This window comes from Seriola dumerili, unplaced genomic scaffold (assembly GCF_002260705.1).
Source record: "Seriola dumerili isolate Sdu_G_001 unplaced genomic scaffold, Sdu_1.0 BDQW01000068.1, whole genome shotgun sequence".
Lineage (NCBI taxonomy): Eukaryota > Metazoa > Chordata > Actinopteri > Carangiformes > Carangidae > Seriola > Seriola dumerili.
In genome coordinates, this window is record NW_019174323.1 from 7,896,071 (window position 1) to 7,919,521 (window position 23,451).

The window sequence follows — 23,451 nt, forward strand, 5'->3', positions numbered from 1 at the left end:
TGTGACTCAAAGGTAATCTCACAGCCAGATCAAACTGAACAAGTGGTCACACAATAACAGCCTCATGAACATGAGCAGGATTTAGCCAGAACTAACAGTTTGAAATTGCAGATTTTATCCACAGAGAAACAATAAACCTATGTCAGCAATCTCAAAAATTGGCACAACAAGCCCAAATTGTAGGCAAAAATGTTTTATCACCCTGGGACACCATTTACATAAACATTATGTCACTGACTACATTTTCTGCTTCCACGGTGAATCACACCAGCTGTTCGAACTGCACTTTGTCCAAGATCTTGGTTACTCCGTCTGAATACCCTTTTTATTTAATACTTTTATTTACCATTTCCCTTTTCTGTTTCTGTAACGTTTGTCCTTTTTTATTGATGTACAGCATTTTGTGTCTTTGAAATGTTCGATACAAATAAACTTTACCTAATTACTTAATGTACTAAAGGACAAAGAGCTCTCAAAAGGGAACTTTCTTAAGTGAAAGATATTTCAGCTTCTTTGTCAAAACATTTCTACATTGATGCCCTCTTGCAGCTTTTACCATGTTGTTCCCCTTTCAAAGACCTGAGTGCCACCTTGTTTCCTCCCTGTGCAGGCAAGTGAGTGGAAAATGGAGTGGTTATTGTCAAAAACATGGTGTCCAGGTGTGTTCTGTAAATAGCACCAGGCTTTATTAAAGGTCTCTTAACAACACAGCTCTTGTTCCTACAGTTGCAAGAGGTTGTCAAGAGTTTTTCTTGGTTCTTATGGCTCCTGTTTAACATCTTTAGCCTCATTTTGTCCTGTCTTTGCTGTTATACCAGGACAGCCAGTGTCTTCTCTCACTGTTGAAACAATGGGGAACTCTACAATACAAGATGAAGCTATACACCAAAGGGTTCCTGAAAACCCTGTCCACAAAATCTCTTCAAGTAAGTCAATATGTAATTAGTTTCAGGAATCAGTATTAAACTTACAGTAGAAGTGTTTTTTCTTCTGCTCTGCTCTCAGTAATGTCTTCTCTCTTATTACTAGATGAGCCATGTCTTGGGGATAAATCGATTTTCTGTCAAATGGAGGTTCTTGCCCGTTATTGTTCCATCCCTGGATATAATAAGCTTTGTTGTGAGTCTTGCAACAAGAAAGAAAACCTCGCCACTCATGCTCCTGACCTCCAGAACACAGTGGCCTCAGTAGAACCTGAGCCCTCTTTTCCTTCTCAGCCTTCATCACCCATGGCTGCTCTACCCACTACGACCCAGAGCCCGCCCCAAACCACTAAAGCCATCAGCAGACGGCTACGGTCCACTGCCCCAGTGCCAACCACTGTGACCGCTGCTGAAGCCTCGCCATCCACAGGTGCTGCTCTGCCCCAGGTTCCCACCAGCAACCCCTTCCTCACAGCTGGGAAGGGAGACTCAGACCCGGGGCCTCTTCTACCTCCAGGGCCGCCACGGCCCACAGCAGACTCCAGTGGAGGTGCCTCTAAAGAGCACAGTCCAAACAGCACTTTAGGCCCAGTCGCTGCCAGGTCAAGAAGGGACGATTTAGGATCCGAGAGGGACTCGACTCACAGAACCCTGTCAGCTCAGAAATAATGAACAGTGAGCGATGTTGTGAACGTGCTGCTCAGTGAGACGGTCTCATACATCAGCTCACCCTTTGCAGCATCTGATAGACTTGCAGTTTTGCTGCAGATATTTTCTTTTGTTTTTTTTTGTTTGTTTTTGAAGAATTTTTTTTTCCATGCCAGTGAACTGACCAGCGATGGTTACCTCATCAAATCTCCAGAGTGACCTGCGTCGCTCTGCCCTCTGTGCTTCAAAAACGAAATGGAAGAAAAAAAAAAAAAGTTGTCAAAACGAAGGTGCTGTAAACTAAAACGACTACAAGACGTGTTCAAAATGTGATGACTGCATTGCTACATTCATGTTTTTATCTGTGTACAGTTGTGTAAGCCTGTTTTTTCAAGTGCATTAGAACTACTATTGAACTGGTATTGTGAACATGAGGAAAGGTCAAAGGCTATGGTTGCAAACCACCTGCCACTGTTGGCCATGGAGGTGCACGTGTCCCTATGGAGTCTTGAGTGTGCCGACAAAATATCTGTAGACCTTGGGAGTGTTCAGTTAGAATCAATTCATAAATTGATGTATTTTTAAAAACAATTTTATCTTTGCTAATTAGATTAAAATTGAAAGGTCTTAAAGGTCTGTTGAATAGTAAAATTTAATTGCAAAAATTATTTTAAAAAAGGTTTTTACATTTTATTTTCGGTCTTTACATTTGCTAATGAGAATTCATCCACAGAGAAGACTTCATCCACCTGTTCTTGTTTTGAGTTGAAGGTCACAGCACAATGCTTTACATAACAGCTGGCTAATCAGGGCGCAGATGAAACTTTAAATGCACAGACAAACCAGGCAAATTAAAGCTGACATCTTTCAGGATATTGTGATGGTAATTTTTCACCATTTCCTACATTTTCTTTCAGACCAAACAAATGTAACAACATAAAATAATTGTCAGATTGAGCTATATTGAAAATAATTGTTTTTGTGGTGAACAGTTGGCCACAGTGTCTTCACAGACTTCTCTTGTCACTGACCGGCTGAATCGCTGCACAGTAGTGCTAGGTGAATGTAGCAACAACCTTTTTTTTTTTTTTTTTTTTTTTACATTTTTAGCTTTCTAAAACCTGCTTCCGGTCTTTACACTTAACTAAGCTAGCCGGCTTCTCATTTAAGAGACACACATGAGAGTGGTATCGATCTTGTCATCTAATTCTCAGGTATTTCGCAAATGTTGTCATTTTTTGTATCATTCAAATGCTAATTTGATTAATTAATTAATAATAGTTTTCAAATAATTGATCAGTTTTTAAATTGATTATAATAAAACACTAGTTAAATCTATAATTATTCCGTCGGCACACTCCAGGCTTCATAGTCATCATTCCTGGCAGGGAGTTTCATGGCATCTCTGTCCCCGGTGCTCTTTTTTTGTTGTCCACATCCAACGTACTGGTGAATATCCTCACTGATAAGCAGTGAGGATAATCCCCACTGTAGCATGCCCCCTGTCTGCCTTTGTGGAAGTCAGTTACTTACGCTTTAAAAACAAAAAAGATTTTAAAAAAACAAAACAAAAAAAAACACATTATGATATTTTTTGTAACTGATATATTTTTCAGATAATAATGTATATAGTGTAAATTTCAAGTTATGAAAAGTTGTGTTTTGCAATTGGAAAATACAGGTGATGCTGTAAGTCTACAGACTGTGGTTGGTCATACTGTTACACCATTCCTGCATTGCAGTTTGTAACATCATTATGTTTATTGTATAGTTCTTGTATATACCTACGTGAATGAAAGCTTTAAATGTTAATATTTATTGAATTTTTAAGTGGTATGGAGAACAAAGTAAAAGACATTTGAAAGAACTAAGATTCTCGTTATTTCACGTTCATCTACTGTTTTTTTAATAATTGTTTCATTAAAATTGAGCTTTTTCTTAATTGGCTTCCGTTCAGAGGTGAACATGCACAACTATGTGAAGAAACAATTGTATAGTATATAATAGTTACTGTAATTGAGTGTCCCTCAAGGTCAGAACAAGACCTTCCATTCACAGATTTTTATAGTCTAAATTGAGTCATAGATTTATTATATGTGAACTGAGGCACATGTTATCTAGTGTTGCTATTGATGTGGTATTCAAAATATTTACAATGATGAAAGCATGAAAATGAATTAGGAAAAAATATGCACATTTAAGTACTTTATTAATTTTGTCCAGTCATATGCAGAGTGCATCTAGTCATGTGTGATTACTCCTAATCATGAAATCATAATGAAGTTTGAGTGGCACACTTGACATTAATTCCTATTATAAGCCAGCTTCCTTCTGCCAGGCTGGCCCTGGCTGCTGTCATTGGTCCCCGCCAGCTCTGCTCTGCAGAGCGTTGCAGCAGAGCTTCTCCTCCAGGCAGCATTTCTCTGCTCCCGCTGAAAGGGCAGCGTTCTGCCGAGCTGCCAGGCTGTCACCACGCCTCCATCACCCAGTCTTCCCCTGTGATGACAGGGTGCTGCTGCTGTGTGGGTGTCACACAGACTCAGTCAGCCCAGGGTGGCGCCCGCTGTGAGATGTCTGCGCAGGTGTCGAGTGAAATCCAGCTGTGCACGGGGCAAAGCCTGATTGACAATGGACTTTGGCAGCCAGCCCTGAGAACAAAGTGATCTCAGTTCAGTCCTGGTAAACAAAGGAGCTTGTGTATCAGCAAGTTGGCCTTGTGCTGTACATTAAATATTACTGTTCATATGCAAATAGAGTTCCCTATAGACAATATGCATTTATGTAAGTCAAGCAAATTAGTACGCAGTATTACAGTATGCTCATACCAGTAACAGTAATGCCGCACTAAAAACAGTTACATGAAAATGAAATAAGAAATAATATTGACAATCAGAAAAATAGCTGTTTGACAAAATAATATTGATTCAAGGCCCAGTTACTAGATTTTTCTCAGCCTTTCAGCCACATATTTCGATCTTCATCAGTGGATGGAGTTTGTTTAGTTGTCACTCACTGTTCTCAATTTGACAACTGAGCTATCTCCATGACAAAAGAGCAAACTCCATCAGCTGATGAAGACCATGACATCCAGGTGATAACTCCAACAAAACAAAGCTAGTAAGTGAACCACTGGAGGCTGAGACATCTTGACTGTAAGTCCCTTAAGATATGAAGTTCAAGAATGAATTTTCATGCTTAGGAATAGAGCATGAAAGAAAAGGTGGGGCAAAAAAGATAAAAAAAAAGCTGTATACTACAAAAAATGCCACTTAGGTTTTACAATAATCTATCAGGACATAATGTATGTATATATACCTACAGTATATACACATACATTGTTCAAATAATGCATATGTTCTATGAGTTAAGGGATTTCCAACAGCTACATCTAGCTCCACAAAGCCAGCACTTTATTCACTGTAAACCACCAGCTCCTCATTCATCACTTGCCTCACTGTTGCTGGCTGATTGTGCTGTTTACTCACTCCTCCTCAGGTCTGGTTCCTTATCTCAGTTGCCAGTGTACTTAATTATGACTGTATATTATTTTTCTGTAGCTACTCCTTATCTCAAAATTGAGTACTTTCATATCACAGTGAATTGTGTCTGCTGGGTTCCGTTCTGTTAATCCTGGGAGAACACGAACAAGGGCTTGATGTTTACCGAGAGCATCTTAAAGAGCAGATTCTGATCAAATATTTAGAAGCATCTCAACAGTGATCATTTTAATGAGTCATGTCCCAGACCGAAAACTACAGATCTACATCACATATTGACTGTGTGTGGTAATGTTATGTTTTTGCGTTGTTCGTTTATTTGCCACAGCAGAAAATGGCAAATCTAAGAAATTTACTGCTCACCGAATAAAAGCCTGGCAGAAGTGATGGAGTTTAGAAACAACACAGCAAATGAATATTGCACACACTGGAGGCTGCAGATGCTTTTCCTTTTCCTGTTTCCTGTACGAATGAATTTACCTTCACGTCCATATTAAGCAGCCATGTGAAGTGACTTCTTCTTGTGTCTCCGTCCAGAGCCTGTATGATGATGCAGCCTGGTCCATCCTCAGCTCTGTAAACATGCAAACAAACTCATTAGCTCATTAGCATTCAACCAAGTATTGATAATATATTATTATGGATTAGTTGATTGTCTATTAGAATATGGACAAATAAGAACATCCATCATCTTTTTGTGTTCATCAATGTATAGAAATTAATTAAAATTTACCATGTCCTAATGTTAGATACATCATACATACATAGAAGTATGACTCTAGGGACTACCATTGCTGATATGTTAGCATGCTCATTTTAGCTTTTTGCTCCAGGCACCATTCTAGCTAACAGCCTCAAAGAGCTGCTACGACAGCCATAGACTTCTAGTCTTTATTGGCAAAACTGCAGAAATTTAAGTTTAGTCAACCAAGTATCACTTCAAATAAAACATCTTAAAAAAATGTTTTATTCGAATCTATTGTTCTCTTCCTCTCTCATCATATCCTTCAAACTCTTCAAACTGTGACCTCTAGCTTATAAAACATTTTTATCTAACACACAAGATATGACTGCAGACATTTAAGGCCACTGATATTGTGCTTCCATGCAGTGTAAATTACCACAGACTGTCATAAATAATTAAAATATCAGCACAAATAATAACACTGGATTTGTTGCTGTAGAATCAAAGATTTTCCTGTTTTTCCATTTTGTTCTGGCATCTTATCATCTGAAAGACTGACATTACCTTACACAGACACTACAGTAAGAGAAAAAATTGAATGAAGCCTTTGAATATGCAGATGATCCTCCTACCTCACGAAGCCCGCCTGAGGTGGGAACGAGTCCAGTTGAATCGCTGCTCCTCCAAGATAAACTCTGGACTTTTGTTTGCAACTATGTCTGACACTCAGGAAATCCCTCTGGCCAATCAGATTTCCTGCTGTCTCTGCTGAAACCTCGTGAGTGACAATCGTTTCAGGTCCAATGTGCTTCAGAACCTACAAGAGACAAAACAAATGTCAAATCAGTTTGAAAAGCATCACTTGGATTGCAGGACAGAATTGCAACTACAGTTCTTGCTGCAAATACATAGCATGATGTCAATGAATTATGGCTTTGAGAGGAAATGTGCAGACAACTAGACCTTCATGAAGTAAATGAAGAAGTCTACACTGAGCTTATATAACTGAATATTCTCTAAAACTAGGCATAGTATGAGGTATTTGTATAGGTCTCACAGCTAATGAAATATCCAATTATTTGCAGCAGCCTCTTGTGAATTGTTGAAAGGTCAGCAGCTCACTTTGATATGCTGTATGCCTGGATTCCACTTGTGCATCTCCTCCACTCTGACAAACAGCAGGTCGTAGAGCTCATCTACACCGGCCTCCAGGACCGCCTCCAGCCGGAAGACTTTCCTGGCACCCGGCATCACTTTGCTACAGATCACATCCCCATTGTTCTGGACAGGAGCAAGAAATGAACAGACATTTATAATTGACAAAACGGTCACTCTAGGCCGGCTTAGTTCAGAGGAAGTGAACTTTGGAGAAGGTGCTTTAATCAGTCTGACAGTACCTCTGTGATCTCGACCTTCCATTCTTCTTTGTCCTGCAACATGCTGAGAGCCTTCCTCATTGCTTCTTGGCCTTGTTGTACATAGAACAGCTGATCTTCTTTCATTGGCACGGGCTTTGCATCTTCTGGTCTGGGCTCTACAAAATGTTCTTCATAGTTATATTTCAACAACTACATGGAAAAAAATATAATGAAGCCAACAGAATGATGTTTTTTTTTACCATTATAATTTAAACCAGCATGTGTTCTCATGTGATGCTGGATTTGTCCCCATGGCTGCAGGTGTGTGATCTCCTGGCCTATCACTGCCACAGCTGTGCGTTGAAGTCCTGCATGATTGAACAGTTATGAGATGCATTAAAAAAAAAACTCAGGAGGCAGGATCGCTGCATTTGCATAGAAAAAGAAACAAATAGAAAAGTTGTTTACCTGCCATACTCCTCAGATGTGGGTAGGAGATTCCACAGCAGAGCTTTACAACAGCATGCAGCATACTGGCTGTCTTCGGCAGTGACAGCAAAGTAGCAGAGTGAGACTCTGGTCTTTATATGGCCTGTGAAGGACGCTCTGCTGAGATAAGGGCCAGAAAAGAAGATACGAACTGTTCTGAAATCTGTTTTGAAGGCCACACATGACAAGAAGTTTAGTAACTAAAACAGAACATTGGATGCAAAGCAGAGAGGGAGATCTAACAGTAAAACCTCTGACAATTTACTGTGATTGTATGAATTTTAAATAACAATGTTGAAACATATGTGGAAGTCTACAGAAACAGCACTGAAGAGAAGGTTTCTACCAAGTGCTACAAACTAATGACAAATGATGATCAAGTTTCTGAATAGCTAGTTAATGTTAAAATTAGTTAAAATAAAAAAAAAACACATCATAGTACTGGGAGGCGTTAAAATGTCAAATAACATCATAGCATAGTAAGGCTTAAAAATGTCAAAAATGTCATAGTATAGTATGGCATAAAAATGTCAAAAACTGCATTGTATAATAACACCTGAAAATGTCAAAAAACGTCATCGTATAGTAATGCACAAAATGGCCAAATGTCAGTTAACCTAATGTGTGCATCTCTGGATTGCAGGAGGTAGCCAGAGAAAACCCATTATATCATAAGGCATGAAAATGTCAAAAAAAGCCAAGTATTATAAGGCATAACAATGTCAAAGAACGTCATAGTATACTAAGGCATAAACATGTTAAAAAACGTCATAATATACTAAGGCAATAAAATTTTCAAAAAAGTAAGTATAGTAGTAAGTAGTATAGTATGGTATGGAAATGTTGTAAAAAAGTCATAGTATAGTATGGCATAAAATGTCATAGTATAGTAAGGCATAAAAAGTCATAAAAACGTCATAGTATAGTAAGGCATAAAAAGTCAAAAAACATCATAGTATAGTAAGGCATAAAAAGTAATAAAAAAAATCATTGTATAGTAAGGCATAAAACATCATAGTATAGTAAGGGTTAAAAAGTCATAAAAACGTCATAGTATAGTAAGGCATAAAAAGTAAAAAAAAACATCATTGTATAGTAAGGCATAAAATGCCAAAAAACGTCATAGTATAGTAAGGTATAAAAACGTCAAAAAACTTCATATTATAGTAAGGTATAAAAGTAACNNNNAGTAAAGGTATGGAAATGCAAAAAACGTCATAATATACTAAGGCAATAAAATTTTCAAAAAAACGTCATAGTATAGTAAGGTATGGAAATGTCAAAAAAAAGTCACAGTATAGTAAGGCATAAAAATGTCAAAAAATGTCATAGTATAGTAAGGAATGGAAATGTCATAAAAATGTCATAGTATAGTAAGGCATAAAATGTCATAGTATAATAAAGCATAAAAAGTCATAAAAACATCATAGTATAGTAAGGCATAAAAGTCGTAAAAACGTCACAGTATAGTAAGGCATATCAATGTCAAAAAACGTCATTATATCATAAGGCATAAAAATGTCAAAAAAAGCCAAGTATTATAAGGCATAACAATGTCAAAAAACCTCATAGTATCATAAGGCATAAAAATGTAAAAAAAGTAAGTATAGTAGTAAGTAGTATAGTATGGTATGGAANAAAATTTTCAAAAAAACGTCATAGTATAGTAAGGTATGGAAATGTCAAAAAAAAAGTCACAGTATAGTAAGGCATAAAAATGTCAAAAAATGTCATAGTATAGTAAGGAATGGAAATGTCATAAAAATGTCATAGTATAGTAAGGCATAAAATGTCATAGTATAATAAGGCATAAAAAGTCATAAAAACATCATAGTATAGTAAGGCATAAAAGGTCAAAAAACATCATAGTATAGTAAGGCATAAAAAGTAAAAAAAAACATCATTGTATAGTAAGGCATAAAATGCCAAAAAACGTCATACTATAGTAAGGTATAAAAACGTCAAAAAACTTCATATTATAGTAAGGCATAAAATACCAAAAAACGTCATAGTATAGTAAGGCATAAAAACGTCATTAAAACCTCATAGTATAATAAGGCATGAAATGTCATAAAAACTTCATATTATAGTAAGGCATAAAACGTCAAAAAACATCATAGTATAGTAAGGCATAAAAGTCGTAAAAACGTCACAGTATAGTAAGGCATATCAATGTCAAAAAACGTCATTATATCATAAGGCATAAAAATGTCAAAAAAAAAATGTCATAGTACAGCATGGCATAAAAATGTCAAAAAAACGTCATAGTATAGTAAGGCATTAAGATGTTAAAAAAAACGTCATAATATACTAAGGCGTAACAATATCACAAAACAGCATTGTATCATAAGGCATAAAAATGTCATAGTATAGTAAGGCATAAAAAGTCGAAAAAACAACATAGCATAGTAAGGCATAATAAGTCATGGTATAGTAAGGCATAAAAAGTCGTAAAAATGTTATAGTATACTAAGGCATTAAAATGTCAAAAAACGTCTTTGTATCATAAGGCATAAAAATGTGAATAAAAACGTCATAGTATAGTAAGGCATAAAAAGTCGTGAAAATGTTATAGTATACTATGGCATAAAAAAATTTAAAAAAAACATCATAGTACAGCATGGCAAAAAACTCTATATTGTAGTAAAGCATTCAAATGTAAAAAAAATGTCACAGTATCATAAGGCATAAAAATGTTTTAAAAAAGTAATAGTACAGAATTATNTACTAAGGCAATAAAATTTTCAAAAAAACGTCATAGTATAGTAAGGTATGGAAATGTCAAAAAAAAAGTCACAGTATAGTAAGGCATAAAAATGTAGAAAAAAAAATGTCATAGTACAGCATGGCATAAAAATGTCAAAAAAACGTGATAGTATAGTAAGCCATTAAAATGTTAAAAAAAAACATCATAGTATACTAAGGCATAACAATATCACAAAACAGCATTGTATCATAAGGCATAAAAATGTCAAAAAATGTCATAGTATAGTATGGTATGGAAATGTCAAAAAAGTCACAGTATGGTAAGGCATAAAAATGTCAAAAAAACGTGATAGTATAGTAAGCCATTAAAATGTTAAAAAAAAACATCATAGTATACTAAGGCATAAACATGTTAAAAAACGTCATAATATACTAAGGCAATAAAATTTTCAAAAAAGTAAGTATAGTAGTAAGTAGTATAGTATGGTATGGAAATGTCAAAAAAGTCACAGTATGGTAAGGCATAAAAATGTCAAAAAAACGTGATAGTATAGTAAGCCATTAAAATGTTAAAAAAAAACATCATAGTATACTAAGGCATAAACATGTTAAAAAACGTCATAATATACTAAGGCAATAAAATTTTCAAAAAAGTAAGTATAGTAGTAAGTAGTATAGTATGGTATGGAAATGTCAAAAAAGTCACAGTATGGTAAGGCATAAAAATGTCAAAAAAACGTGATAGTATAGTAAGCCATTAAAATGTTAAAAAAAAACATCATAGTATACTAAGGCATAAACATGTTAAAAAACGTCATAATATACTAAGGCAATAAAATTTTCAAAAAAGTAAGTATAGTAGTAAGTAGTATAGTATGGTATGGAAATGTCAAAAAAGTCACAGTATGGTAAGGCATAAAAATGTCAAAAAAACGTGATAGTATAGTAAGCCATTAAAATGTTAAAAAAAAACATCATAGTATACTAAGGCATAAACATGTTAAAAAACGTCATAATATACTAAGGCAATAAAATTTTCAAAAAAGTAAGTATAGTAGTAAGTAGTATAGTATGGTATGGAAATGTCAAAAAAAGTCACAGTATGGTAAGGCATAAAAATGTCAACAAATGTCATAGTATAGTAAGGCATAAAACATCATAGTATGGGAAGGCATAAAACATCATAGTATGGGAAGGCATAAAACATCATAGTATGGGAAGGCATAAAACATCATAGTATGGGAAGGCATAAAACATCATAGTATGGGAAGGCATAAAACATCATAGTATGGGAAGGCATAAAACATCATAGTATGGGAAGGCATAAAACATCATAGTATGGGAAGGCATAAAACATCATAGTATGGGAAGGCATAAAACATCATAGTATGGGAAGGCATAAAACATCATAGTATGGGAAGGCATAAAACATCATAGTATGGGAAGGCATAAAACATCATAGTATGGGAAGGCATAAAACATCATAGTATGGGAAGGCATAAAACATCATAGTATGGGAAGGCATAAAACATCATAGTATGGGAAGGCATAAAACATCATAGTATGGGAAGGCATAAAACATCATAGTATGGGAAGGCATAAAACATCATAGTATGGGAAGGCATAAAACATCATAGTATGGGAAGGCATAAAACATCATAGTATGGGAAGGCATAAAACATCATAGTATGGGAAGGCATAAAACATCATAGTATGGGAAGGCATAAAACATCATAGTATGGGAAGGCATAAAACATCATAGTATGGGAAGGCATAAAACATCATAGTATGGGAAGGCATAAAACATCATAGTATGGGAAGGCATAAAACATCATAGTATGGGAAGGCATAAAACATCATAGTATGGGAAGGCATAAAACATCATAGTATGGGAAGGCATAAAACATCATAGTATGGGAAGGCATAAAACATCATAGTATGGGAAGGCATAAAACATCATAGTATGGGAAGGCATAAAACATCATAGTATGGGAAGGCATAAAACATCATAGTATGGGAAGGCATAAAACATCATAGTATGGGAAGGCATAAAACATCATAGTATGGGAAGGCATAAAACATCATAGTATGGGAAGGCATAAAACATCATAGTATGGGAAGGCATAAAACATCATAGTATGGGAAGGCATAAAACATCATAGTATGGGAAGGCATAAAACATCATAGTATGGGAAGGCATAAAACATCATAGTATGGGAAGGCATAAAACATCATAGTATGGGAAGGCATAAAACATCATAGTATGGGAAGGCATAAAACATCATAGTATGGGAAGGCATAAAACATCATAGTATGGGAAGGCATAAAACATCATAGTATGGGAAGGCATAAAACATCATAGTATGGGAAGGCATAAAACATCATAGTATGGGAAGGCATAAAACATCATAGTATGGGAAGGCATAAAACATCATAGTATGGGAAGGCATAAAACATCATAGTATGGGAAGGCATAAAACATCATAGTATGGGAAGGCATAAAACATCATAGTATGGGAAGGCATAAAACATCATAGTATGGGAAGGCATAAAACATCATAGTATGGGAAGGCATAAAACATCATAGTATGGGAAGGCATAAAACATCATAGTATGGGAAGGCATAAAACATCATAGTATGGGAAGGCATAAAACATCATAGTATGGGAAGGCATAAAACATCATAGTATGGGAAGGCATAAAACATCATAGTATGGGAAGGCATAAAACATCATAGTATGGGAAGGCATAAAACATCATAGTATGGGAAGGCATAAAACATCATAGTATGGGAAGGCATAAAACATCATAGTATGGGAAGGCATAAAACATCATAGTATGGGAAGGCATAAAACATCATAGTATGGGAAGGCATAAAACATCATAGTATGGGAAGGCATAAAACATCATAGTATGGGAAGGCATAAAACATCATAGTATGGGAAGGCATAAAACATCATAGTATGGGAAGGCATAAAACATCATAGTATGGGAAGGCATAAAACATCATAGTATGGGAAGGCATAAAACATCATAGTATGGGAAGGCATAAAACATCATAGTATGGGAAGGCATAAAACATCATAGTATGGGAAGGCATAAAACATCATAGTATGGGAAGGCATAAAACATCATAGTATGGGAAGGCATAAAACATCATAGTATGGGAAGGCATAAAACATCATAGTATGGGAAGGCATAAAACATCATAGTATGGGAAGGCATAAAACATCATAGTATGGGAAGGCATAAAACATCATAGTATGGGAAGGCATAAAACATCATAGTATGGGAAGGCATAAAACATCATAGTATGGGAAGGCATAAAACATCATAGTATGGGAAGGCATAAAACATCATAGTATGGGAAGGCATAAAACATCATAGTATGGGAAGGCATAAAACATCATAGTATGGGAAGGCATAAAACATCATAGTATGGGAAGGCATAAAACATCATAGTATGGGAAGGCATAAAACATCATAGTATGGGAAGGCATAAAACATCATAGTATGGGAAGGCATAAAACATCATAGTATGGGAAGGCATAAAACATCATAGTATGGGAAGGCATAAAACATCATAGTATGGGAAGGCATAAAACATCATAGTATGGGAAGGCATAAAACATCATAGTATGGGAAGGCATAAAACATCATAGTATGGGAAGGCATAAAACATCATAGTATGGGAAGGCATAAAACATCATAGTATGGGAAGGCATAAAACATCATAGTATGGGAAGGCATAAAACATCATAGTATGGGAAGGCATAAAACATCATAGTATGGGAAGGCATAAAACATCATAGTATGGGAAGGCATAAAACATCATAGTATGGGAAGGCATAAAACATCATAGTATGGGAAGGCATAAAACATCATAGTATGGGAAGGCATAAAACATCATAGTATGGGAAGGCATAAAACATCATAGTATGGGAAGGCATAAAACATCATAGTATGGGAAGGCATAAAACATCATAGTATGGGAAGGCATAAAACATCATAGTATGGGAAGGCATAAAACATCATAGTATGGGAAGGCATAAAACATCATAGTATGGGAAGGCATAAAACATCATAGTATGGGAAGGCATAAAACATCATAGTATGGGAAGGCATAAAACATCATAGTATGGGAAGGCATAAAACATCATAGTATGGGAAGGCATAAAACATCATAGTATGGGAAGGCATAAAACATCATAGTATGGGAAGGCATAAAACATCATAGTATGGGAAGGCATAAAACATCATAGTATGGGAAGGCATAAAACATCATAGTATGGGAAGGCATAAAACATCATAGTATGGGAAGGCATAAAACATCATAGTATGGGAAGGCATAAAACATCATAGTATGGGAAGGCATAAAACATCATAGTATGGGAAGGCATAAAACATCATAGTATGGGAAGGCATAAAACATCATAGTATGGGAAGGCATAAAACATCATAGTATGGGAAGGCATAAAACATCATAGTATAGTAAGGCATAAAAGGATAAAAAAACATCATAGTATTATAGTGAGGCATAAAAATGTCAAAAAACGTTCTTGTATCATAAGGCATAAAAATGTCAAAAAAATGTCATAGTAATTGTTAGGTACAAAATGTCAAAAAACAGCATAGTATAGTAAGGCATAAAGATGTAAACAAACATTCATTGTATAGTAAGGTATAAAAATAAAAAAAAACGTCATAGTATAGTCAGGCAAAAAGGCAGTTAGAATTGCCAATTAACCTAATGTGCATGTGTTTGGACTGGGAGGAAGCTGGAGTATCCGGAGAAAACCCATGTAGGCACGAGGAGAACAGGAAATCTCCACACAGAAAGGCCCCAGGCCCAGGGTTCAATCCCAGGCCTTTCTCACTGAGAGGCACCAGTTGTAACCACTGGGCCACCATGCCATCCCATAAATTAATCATTGTGTGAGAGGGTGAAGGGTAAACACAACACTGGAGGCATGAAGGTGATAAGTTACGCTAAATCAATAGCACAAATAATTAATTTCAAAGCATGAATTAATAAATCATGTGCACAGAAAAGCAAAGAAATAACCTTCTTGGCAGAGGAAATTACTATGGTCAAATAAATGAAATGTCAAAAATGTACAGGTTTTATATTCAGCTCACTAAAGACACTTGCACTAATTGGCAGCAGCCACAGGATGCTAGAGAATTCTGTCCTGAGGGAATTTGAAGAAATTTCACTTCATTTTAGCCAGAGCCCTGAAATGTTACCTTGAGAGACAGCAAAGATTAGAGCTGCTTTTTAAGGACAACTGTCACTCTGATAAACTGCAGTGGATGATGTGAAAAGATGCAAATGAACTAATGGTTACACTACTTTACAACAGACCAATCAGCCACTGGAATAATAGGTTGTGTAATAGAAATGAACAGAGTGAATATAATGTTGTTAAAACAGAAAGAATAATTTCTATTCATATGATTTTGCACATCATTCTTTATAATCGTCCTCACAACACATGCAGTCTTCTAAATGCTAATGATGGGGTTTACATGATAGTAAAAACACAGTATAGCTGTTGGGCTCTGCTCTGCTCAACCAATGAGCAAAAAATCACTGCACACTAGGTAGTCCGAAAGCTAATCACATGTCAGAGAGGTTGTAGACCGAGATCATAAATGACATGCAGGCTGCACAAGTCACACACTTGTGCCTGCAGATGTTTGACACAGGAAATGAGAACACGGTCAAAGAGAGGGGGATGTTAATCCTCAAATGCTGCATATCCTTTCCCTCTGATGATATGCATGAGTTGCTCAGAGAGATCAGAGGAAATATTTGGTTAGTAGCCATGTCTATGTGAATAATTATGATCCTAAGCACAAAGGTTTATCATTTAATTAAGCCATTTTGCATTAATTTGTCTGTTTATTCATTCATCCCTCTCTGAATAAACAGAGCAAAGGCTGGTTACACAAACACAATAATGGCTTATCATTTCTTTCATTTTTTCATTCGTTCATTCATTCATTCAGTCATTCATTCATTCGTTCATTCATTTATTCATTCAGTAATTCATTCATCTCCAAAGTGACTACTTTTGAAAGTCATAGCAAGTGGCCATATCTGTGGAAGCTGTGATCCCCTGTTTATCATTTTATTTCGGTGTGCATTAATTTGTTTTTCACTCACTCACCTACTCACTCACTCACTAGGTGTAGTCGCCATGTACGCCTATGTGTAAATTCTGATCCCTTGACACTGTAATCTTTGGAATCTGGGGAGAAAAAACAAAACGTCTCTTCTTTCAACAGCTCCTGCTCACTTTGGCAGAGCTCCACCTTTCTCTCTTCGTATGATATCAGTTACATTAGTGAGGTCTGTGTTGTGTGTGTGTATATATATATATATGTCTTCGTGTGTGAAGGAGAGTTACTGTCATATCTGTGAAATATTTGGTGGAGGGCCAGTGCTGCTGATAGAGCACCAGCAAACAGCTGCCTCTTATCGCCTGAAGCTAACAGGTGTCCTTGTGAGAAGGATTCATGACGTGAATGCTGAACTTCACCTGCTGACCAGGCCAGCTGACCTCAAACTGCGGTCACACCACCAGGGACGAGACATGGCAAGGACTTACTGTATTTGAGAATAGCAAGGAAGTGTTTGTGGCCTCTGATGCCACTACGGTGCACAGCATGAACGTGCTAATTATTCCCAAAATGGGCCTTCATTGTAATTTGTGTGATGAAGTGTGTATCAAGCAAGAAATGTGTGCTGTCTATGAAGTGCTGGTCAACTGTCACAGAAATGCATATCTTGAAATGTCACAATTTTTCAAATTCAGTTTACTTCATTTTATAACACAAAATACGAGTCTCAGTGTGCATCTTGTGACATATAACTCATAACCTGCCAGACATAACTATTTTATGGCCAACAGAGCTTTCTTATGTTGCACTAGTCATACACGTTACATAACACACTGAGAACAAAACAACAGATGTTATAACAGGAAATGAAAAAAGTGAAGAAAATAAAAAATAAAATGGAACAACAAGTAAAAGAACAAAATAATGTTAAAAAAAAAATAACATTAAGTTTAATCAAAAGCAATACCAGTTGTGTTTATAACATTTATTTTAAAATAACAAGGGCAAAGACACATTGTGGATTCATTCTGAAAACAATCAAAAGACCGGTGTTGACCTCAGAGTTCAGGTGGGTTTGTACAGCAAATGTATTTTGATCCATAACTATTTAATAATGTAAATGATCATCAACCTTTATTTCACTTCTAAAGCCCATTGAGGAAATATCCTCATTTACATTTGTGGAGTTAAAAACAGAGTTAAATAACAGCAGATAAAACCATAATTGTAAGAATGAATTAATTCAGCAGTTTCATGAATAAAACATAAATCAACAGAAATTCTTCAGAGGAAAATAAAGTACACAGAGCAGCAAGGTAGAGTTCTGCTTACATAGACTAAACAAGGAGCATTATTTAGTAGCGAATGTGCAAAACATTTGTCCTTGTTTGGACTCGGGCTAAAGTTTTTCTTTTAAGAGACCTGAGAAAAGGCCATTACAGTATTCCAACCACCTGTAAGTAAAGGCACTGGCTTCACCATGTGTTGCACATAATTAAACGTGGGACAAAGTATCTGTTGTGTGTTTTTGTGGTCAGTGTGTGTCTCTCTGTGGTCGTCGTTCCAACAAGAAATGTGACTTCAAACAGAGGGTCTAGTCCAGGGGCCCCTGGTCTGTTCAATAATCCATCCATGTGCATACTGAGTGATATGTAAAAGGAGTGAGAATGAATGCTGAGAGACAAGGCTACAGTCTGCCTTTAGTTTATTGAGAGCTTAAAACAAGAGGTGCAGTGTGACCTTTTGCTGTGTTTCACTAGTTGTGAGCTGTTTATTTATGTACATGCCATTAGCAGCTGAAACAATACGTAAATTCATCTCGTGTTCGGTAATTCTCTTGTTAACATCAATAAGTTAGACACGCCTACGCACACATTATGGGAGAACTCATTATCAAAGCAAGTAAGTAAGTAAGTAGGGAAGAATGATTACACAACATTAATAGAAAGGTTGAAAGGTATCGTTGATGCTGTATGTTGAGCCCAAGGACAAAGCAAATGCATGCGAGTCAAACCAATCGGTAGCTTCCTTACAGAAAACACAGTATTTATTGAATGTTCCATTTCACACCAAAGATCATAACATTTTATACAAGGCAGTCTCTCTCTCTCTCTCTCTCTCTCTCTCTCTCTCTGTCTCTCTCTCTCTCTGTCTCTCTCTCTCTCTTTCTTATCTCTCACTCTCTCATGCATCACACTATAGCACTGTTTATTCTTGTGTTGTACTTCAGCAACAGTATTTTTTGTTGAGGAGAAATGCAGGTATAAGGATTACTAACGATACATTTGGTGAATAATTAAAAAGGAAAAGTGACTGATTATGAGTGGTGGAGAGATATTTTTTTGTGTTCATGGTTTCAATAAGGTTCAATGGTGCTCTCGCTCAATCGCTCTATTGTCATTATAATGTTACAGTATGTATCAGAGAACCCTTTATACAAACATACAAAACACAAGAAAAGTGACAACAAGAAAAACAGAAGCAAGTACAGTTACATAATAATAATAATAATAACAATAATAATAATAATAATAAACTAAATTTATACAGCACTTTTCTCAGCAAGGTTACTAAGTGCTTTACAGAAAGAAAAAGGGGAAATTAAAACAGCAAATAAAAACAAAAGAAAACCAAACACATCATAAAACAGAAGTAAGCTACACGAAAATATAAATTATGTGTATCGTTGGAAAATAAAACACAAAAAAATGTCTTGGCAATCCAATAGCTGTTTAGACATTCCACGCAAAACCACAACCTCATGATGGAGCTACAGGAAGAATGTCTTTACTCAATTAATTTTGTGCCAATCACTACAGCCTAAAAGTCCAAAACCTTATCGACTGGACATTTGTAAGATCTTCTGGCTTCACCTGTACTGCACAGAGTTTTTTTTTTATCATGGACCCAGTTCATTATACTGATCATTATATTGTTCTGATTTATGGGTGAGTTTGTGTTGAAAAGTGAAGGGCTCAGACTACATCCCTGCCTCGCTCCATGTCCTTGTAAAATTCAAGTTACTTTCTGTTCACTGCATGTTCATTATAAGTTTTACTTTTCTTTTTTTTGCTCATTTATATTCATTATTCATTACAAATGAAACTGACCTGACATGAGTTGATTAAGGTGCAGTATAATTTACCCACTTTAAACACATTCCTCTGTAAATTTTAGGGAACTGATATCTTCTTATGTGTATAGAGTTTTTTTTTTTTTTGCTGTATTTTAATCTTTTTGCTTAATATTCTGTCTGAATCACTTGCTTTTATTCCTTTAAGAGCCTCAAGTTTTGCCTTTTGCTCAAATTAAAGTAATGGAAAAATTTAGTAGGTTGTGATAATCGTTAACTATTTTGACAAGCTTCTGTTGTTTGTGCTGGGCTCTTGGGTTTCAGTGTCATTGTTTAAAGATATGCAAACAGCACTTTGAAGTGATCAGTTCATATCTCTCCATCTTGAAGCCTTAGCTGCTCTGAACATGTTTTGCATAGTGAGTCTGAGTGATCCCAGAAGGGATATGGAGTGCTCTGTTAAACACTGTTTACAGATAAGCAGTTGTTTCTTGATGGAGGCATGTGAACTCACCTGCTGCGTTTCTTAATAAAAAAGAAAATCTTGTGTTCCAGGTTTTTTGAGTTTGTTAAACCAGCAGCCTTCTTTACTTTCTCCTTGTTTACATTTAGATTTATTACTTATAATTAATATGTTATTGTCTCCTACAAATTACATTTCCAACTGTAACAAAAAATAGATTTGTCATGTACTTGATACATTTCATACAATACATTGTCACAATTATTCTGTCACAATTATTCTGACCTTTGTCTGCAGTGCAGACAAAGGTCAGTGGTTCAATTTTGGTCTTGGTCATGACAAAAGAAAATCTTTCCTGTTTTTACAGTTTTAATAAAAGAGCTAAAACGTCTTCTCTTGGCATTCAGGTCGCTGCAGAGCACCTTGATTATGATGCCGATCCCTCTGCTGGGGTTGATGTAGTTTCCACTAATAGGTGATATAATGCTTTTATCCTAAATGTCAGGACAGGATCCTTCTCTCATTAACATCTTCAACAGCTTTAGGTTGTTTCTGTCAGCTTTATTGTGTCTACTTTTCTTTCTGCTCTTCGGTGGGTAATGTATGGGTGCTATGGGTAAGGTATGGTTTGTTGGTTTGTTGCTGCTATATGCTTTCCAGTCCTCCACAGCGAATGTACACTGAACAAAATATAAATACAACACTTATCTTTACTTCCATTTTACATGAGTCGAAATAAAAGATCTAAGACTTTCTCTATAAACACAAAAGATACACACACACACACACACACACACACACAAACACACACACACACAAACACACACACACACACATCCGGCAACTTTGCACAGCCATTGAAGAGGAGTGGCCCAGAATTTCATGGGCCACAATTAACGACCGCTTTGCGTTCACAAAGCCAAAATCATGTTTTGAGAGGTCACCGTGACCTTGACCTTTAACCTTTAACCGCCAAAATCCAATCAGTTCATCCTTGAGTCCAGACGAATGTTTGTACCAAATTTGAAAAAGTTCCCTCAAGGCACACCTGTGCAGTAATCAAGCTGTGTAATCAACATCTTGATATGCAGCACCTGTCAGGTTTGTTTCAGACAGATGAAGACAAAAATAGACTTACACACAGTTTCTGACTTCTTTAATATTTCCAGCTGGCTCATCTTACAACAAGAATCATACTACGGTGGAAAGGAGGTTGCTGCGGTTGCTGCAGCCCCCTTGCTGGCCAGGGATGAACACAGTGGAAATATTTTACCTTATTAAATCATTTCTGATGAAAAATCATCTCAACAGTTTCTGTTCAGATGTGCGAGGATGCGTTTTTCTGTAGTGGTTCATGTATGGAAAAAATGTGGTGAATTTGAAGGATAAGCATATGTGTGGCTTTCTTCCTCAGTAATGTCACTGTGCCTTTACCCCAGCTAAAGGTTTGGAGGAGCCACTAAACATAACTGGCCACAGAAAATTACTGGTGCAGAAAATGACATAAAATAGCATATTTCTTAAATAGTCCAGAGAAAAAGGGTCTATGGAAAAAAGGGAAATAACATCCTGCAGTGACAGTGAGGCGGCATATGTTATCTGTGCATCCACAGGTACATTTAAGAAGGATTTACATTGGTTTTTATGCTGCCTGGAGGGGTTTCTCCTTTAAATCCCATCATTTTTTATTTTGTTGAATCTCTGTTTCCTCATGTGGACACAGTACAGCAGCTAACCAACTGTCAAATGTGGACAGGCAGATAATAAAAAATGAGATTCAGACACTAATGAGATTTTCACCTATTAGTGCCATCATGACCTCATAATGTCACGGCTCTGCTGTCGGTTGATCTGTTCGAAGGAGAGAAAGGTTGTGTGGCAGCCTTGTGTCTTGTATTCCACAGGTACAGACTGGGTGCTGTATATTCATTGCATGTGTGAAAGCATCATTTGTCCCTCAGCTCAGGCCTGTGTCCTTGAGGAGCTCAGTGAAGACTCATTTCCTCCTGGTTTAATGTGCGTGTGGTCGTAGAAATGGCTGTGATGGACATATTATCTCTCCACATTCCTGGTTCGGTCTCTGTGGAAACAAATGGTTGGCATCAGCTGATAGAGTTCCTACAAGCGAGTCACCCCTCCTCCTCTCTCTCCACACTGGAAAACTGTCTTTGTCATCCAGATAACTGAATAATGGGTCATTTCAGCCAGAACTATGATTGATATAATTAGTGGATTCATGCCCAGTTGGGCTTCAGCCTTTTTTGGTTTCCCTTGTATTATTCTGTCTTGATGATAATATTCCTAAGGTTGGGCAGGCATTATTCATTATTTATTTTGTGTTACCTCTCACTTCCACACTTTGTTCTGCTGCTAATGATGAGGATTTTCAGATCCTTTTGTGAATTAGTTTTGTTGGAGCAATTAAAGAATTCGATTCCTCAGCGCATCGCAACATATGTGAGCACACAGAAAGCAGTGACCGGAGTTGGCTGATGATTTTGTCTCGGCTCGCAGAGGCAGTTTTGGGGATGTGTGTTCTGGCCGCGATGTGAAAGGTAGGGAGAGTAGCTATGGTAACCCTTGTTGTAGTGCACAGTTTACAAGGCCTGGGCCCTCACATGCTTTTAAACCCTCTCATAGTAAAGATGATGGGGGCAGGAAGCGTAATTATTGTCAAGGCACTTGCCATCGGAAGGATCCTGGTCCGGGTACTGTTTTGAGGTCTAAAAATAAACAGAAATCTTTCTCACCTAATCCTGCCCCGGTTTGTTCCAGTATTCACATACTCTCCACTGGCATATCATGATCTTACTGACATTCACGCTCTCCCTCTTTGTCCTGGCTGTAAAAACCAGGCAGCTAGGGTTCAGGGTTAGGGTTGAAACCCAAAGCTCGTTTCAATTATATCATTGGTATTGATCATTCTTGTGGCAGAATAAATTGAGAATCAAGCAGCAACTCATTATCAATTATCAAAATTAGTAATATATTGTTTTAAAACCAAAGATTCACAACATACTGATTAGGTAGAGTTAACATGTTCTCACCCTGAGACATAGCAAGTTCATTGCAGTTTTATAAATAATTTTTGTGTGTGTGTGTGTGTGTGTGGTTTTGCTCAACTGCAAGTCAACTGACCCAAATTTCTGACATGCCAGAAATCCACTGGAAATAAACAGATGTTGTGATCCCTCTCAGACTCAATGTCAAATGACAGCTGAATCCCATGAAAAGAGCAAAACCGAAACTTACCTGACCCAACTAACAAATACTTCTGATATATCTTGTTCTTTTGCGCCTTGGTTGTTGACAAAAAACTCTGAAAAACACATAATTGAAAACCCAATGTCACGCTGGGAGACATGTTGCTTCTGGTGTAGTTATACTAATTAGCACACAAAATGTCTAAAAAATCTGCAGCTGAAAATAGTTCCTATAACAAATGATCACCATTTTCTCCTGTGCCCATGACCTGTTTTAAAG

General features: G+C 36.6%; 2 protein-coding genes across 2 annotated transcripts in view; one reads left to right on the plus strand and one right to left on the minus strand.

Annotated features, from left to right (window-relative positions):
- The window catches only part of adamts14 (ADAM metallopeptidase with thrombospondin type 1 motif 14), a 50,929-nt gene extending 47,510 nt beyond the window's left edge, over positions 1-3,419 (plus strand). The window contains exons 21-22 of the mRNA XM_022742540.1: positions 819-926; positions 1,030-3,419. Coding sequence (XP_022598261.1) covers positions 819-926; positions 1,030-1,592 — 671 coding nt within the window. The 3' untranslated portion in view covers positions 1,593-3,419. The remainder of the gene's footprint in view (positions 1-818; positions 927-1,029) is intronic.
- Positions 3,420-4,114: 695 nt separating this feature from the next.
- On the minus strand, positions 4,115-7,643 carry LOC111220315 (steroidogenic acute regulatory protein, mitochondrial-like). The gene is made up of 7 exons (XM_022743369.1): positions 7,580-7,643; positions 7,372-7,479; positions 7,151-7,287; positions 6,876-7,034; positions 6,386-6,570; positions 5,549-5,642; positions 4,115-4,219 (listed from the first exon to the last, which is right to left on the minus strand). The coding sequence occupies exons 1-7, from the start codon at positions 7,641-7,643 to the stop codon at positions 4,115-4,117; spliced, it is 852 nt and encodes a 283-aa protein (XP_022599090.1).
- Positions 7,644-23,451: the final 15,808 nt, after the last annotated feature.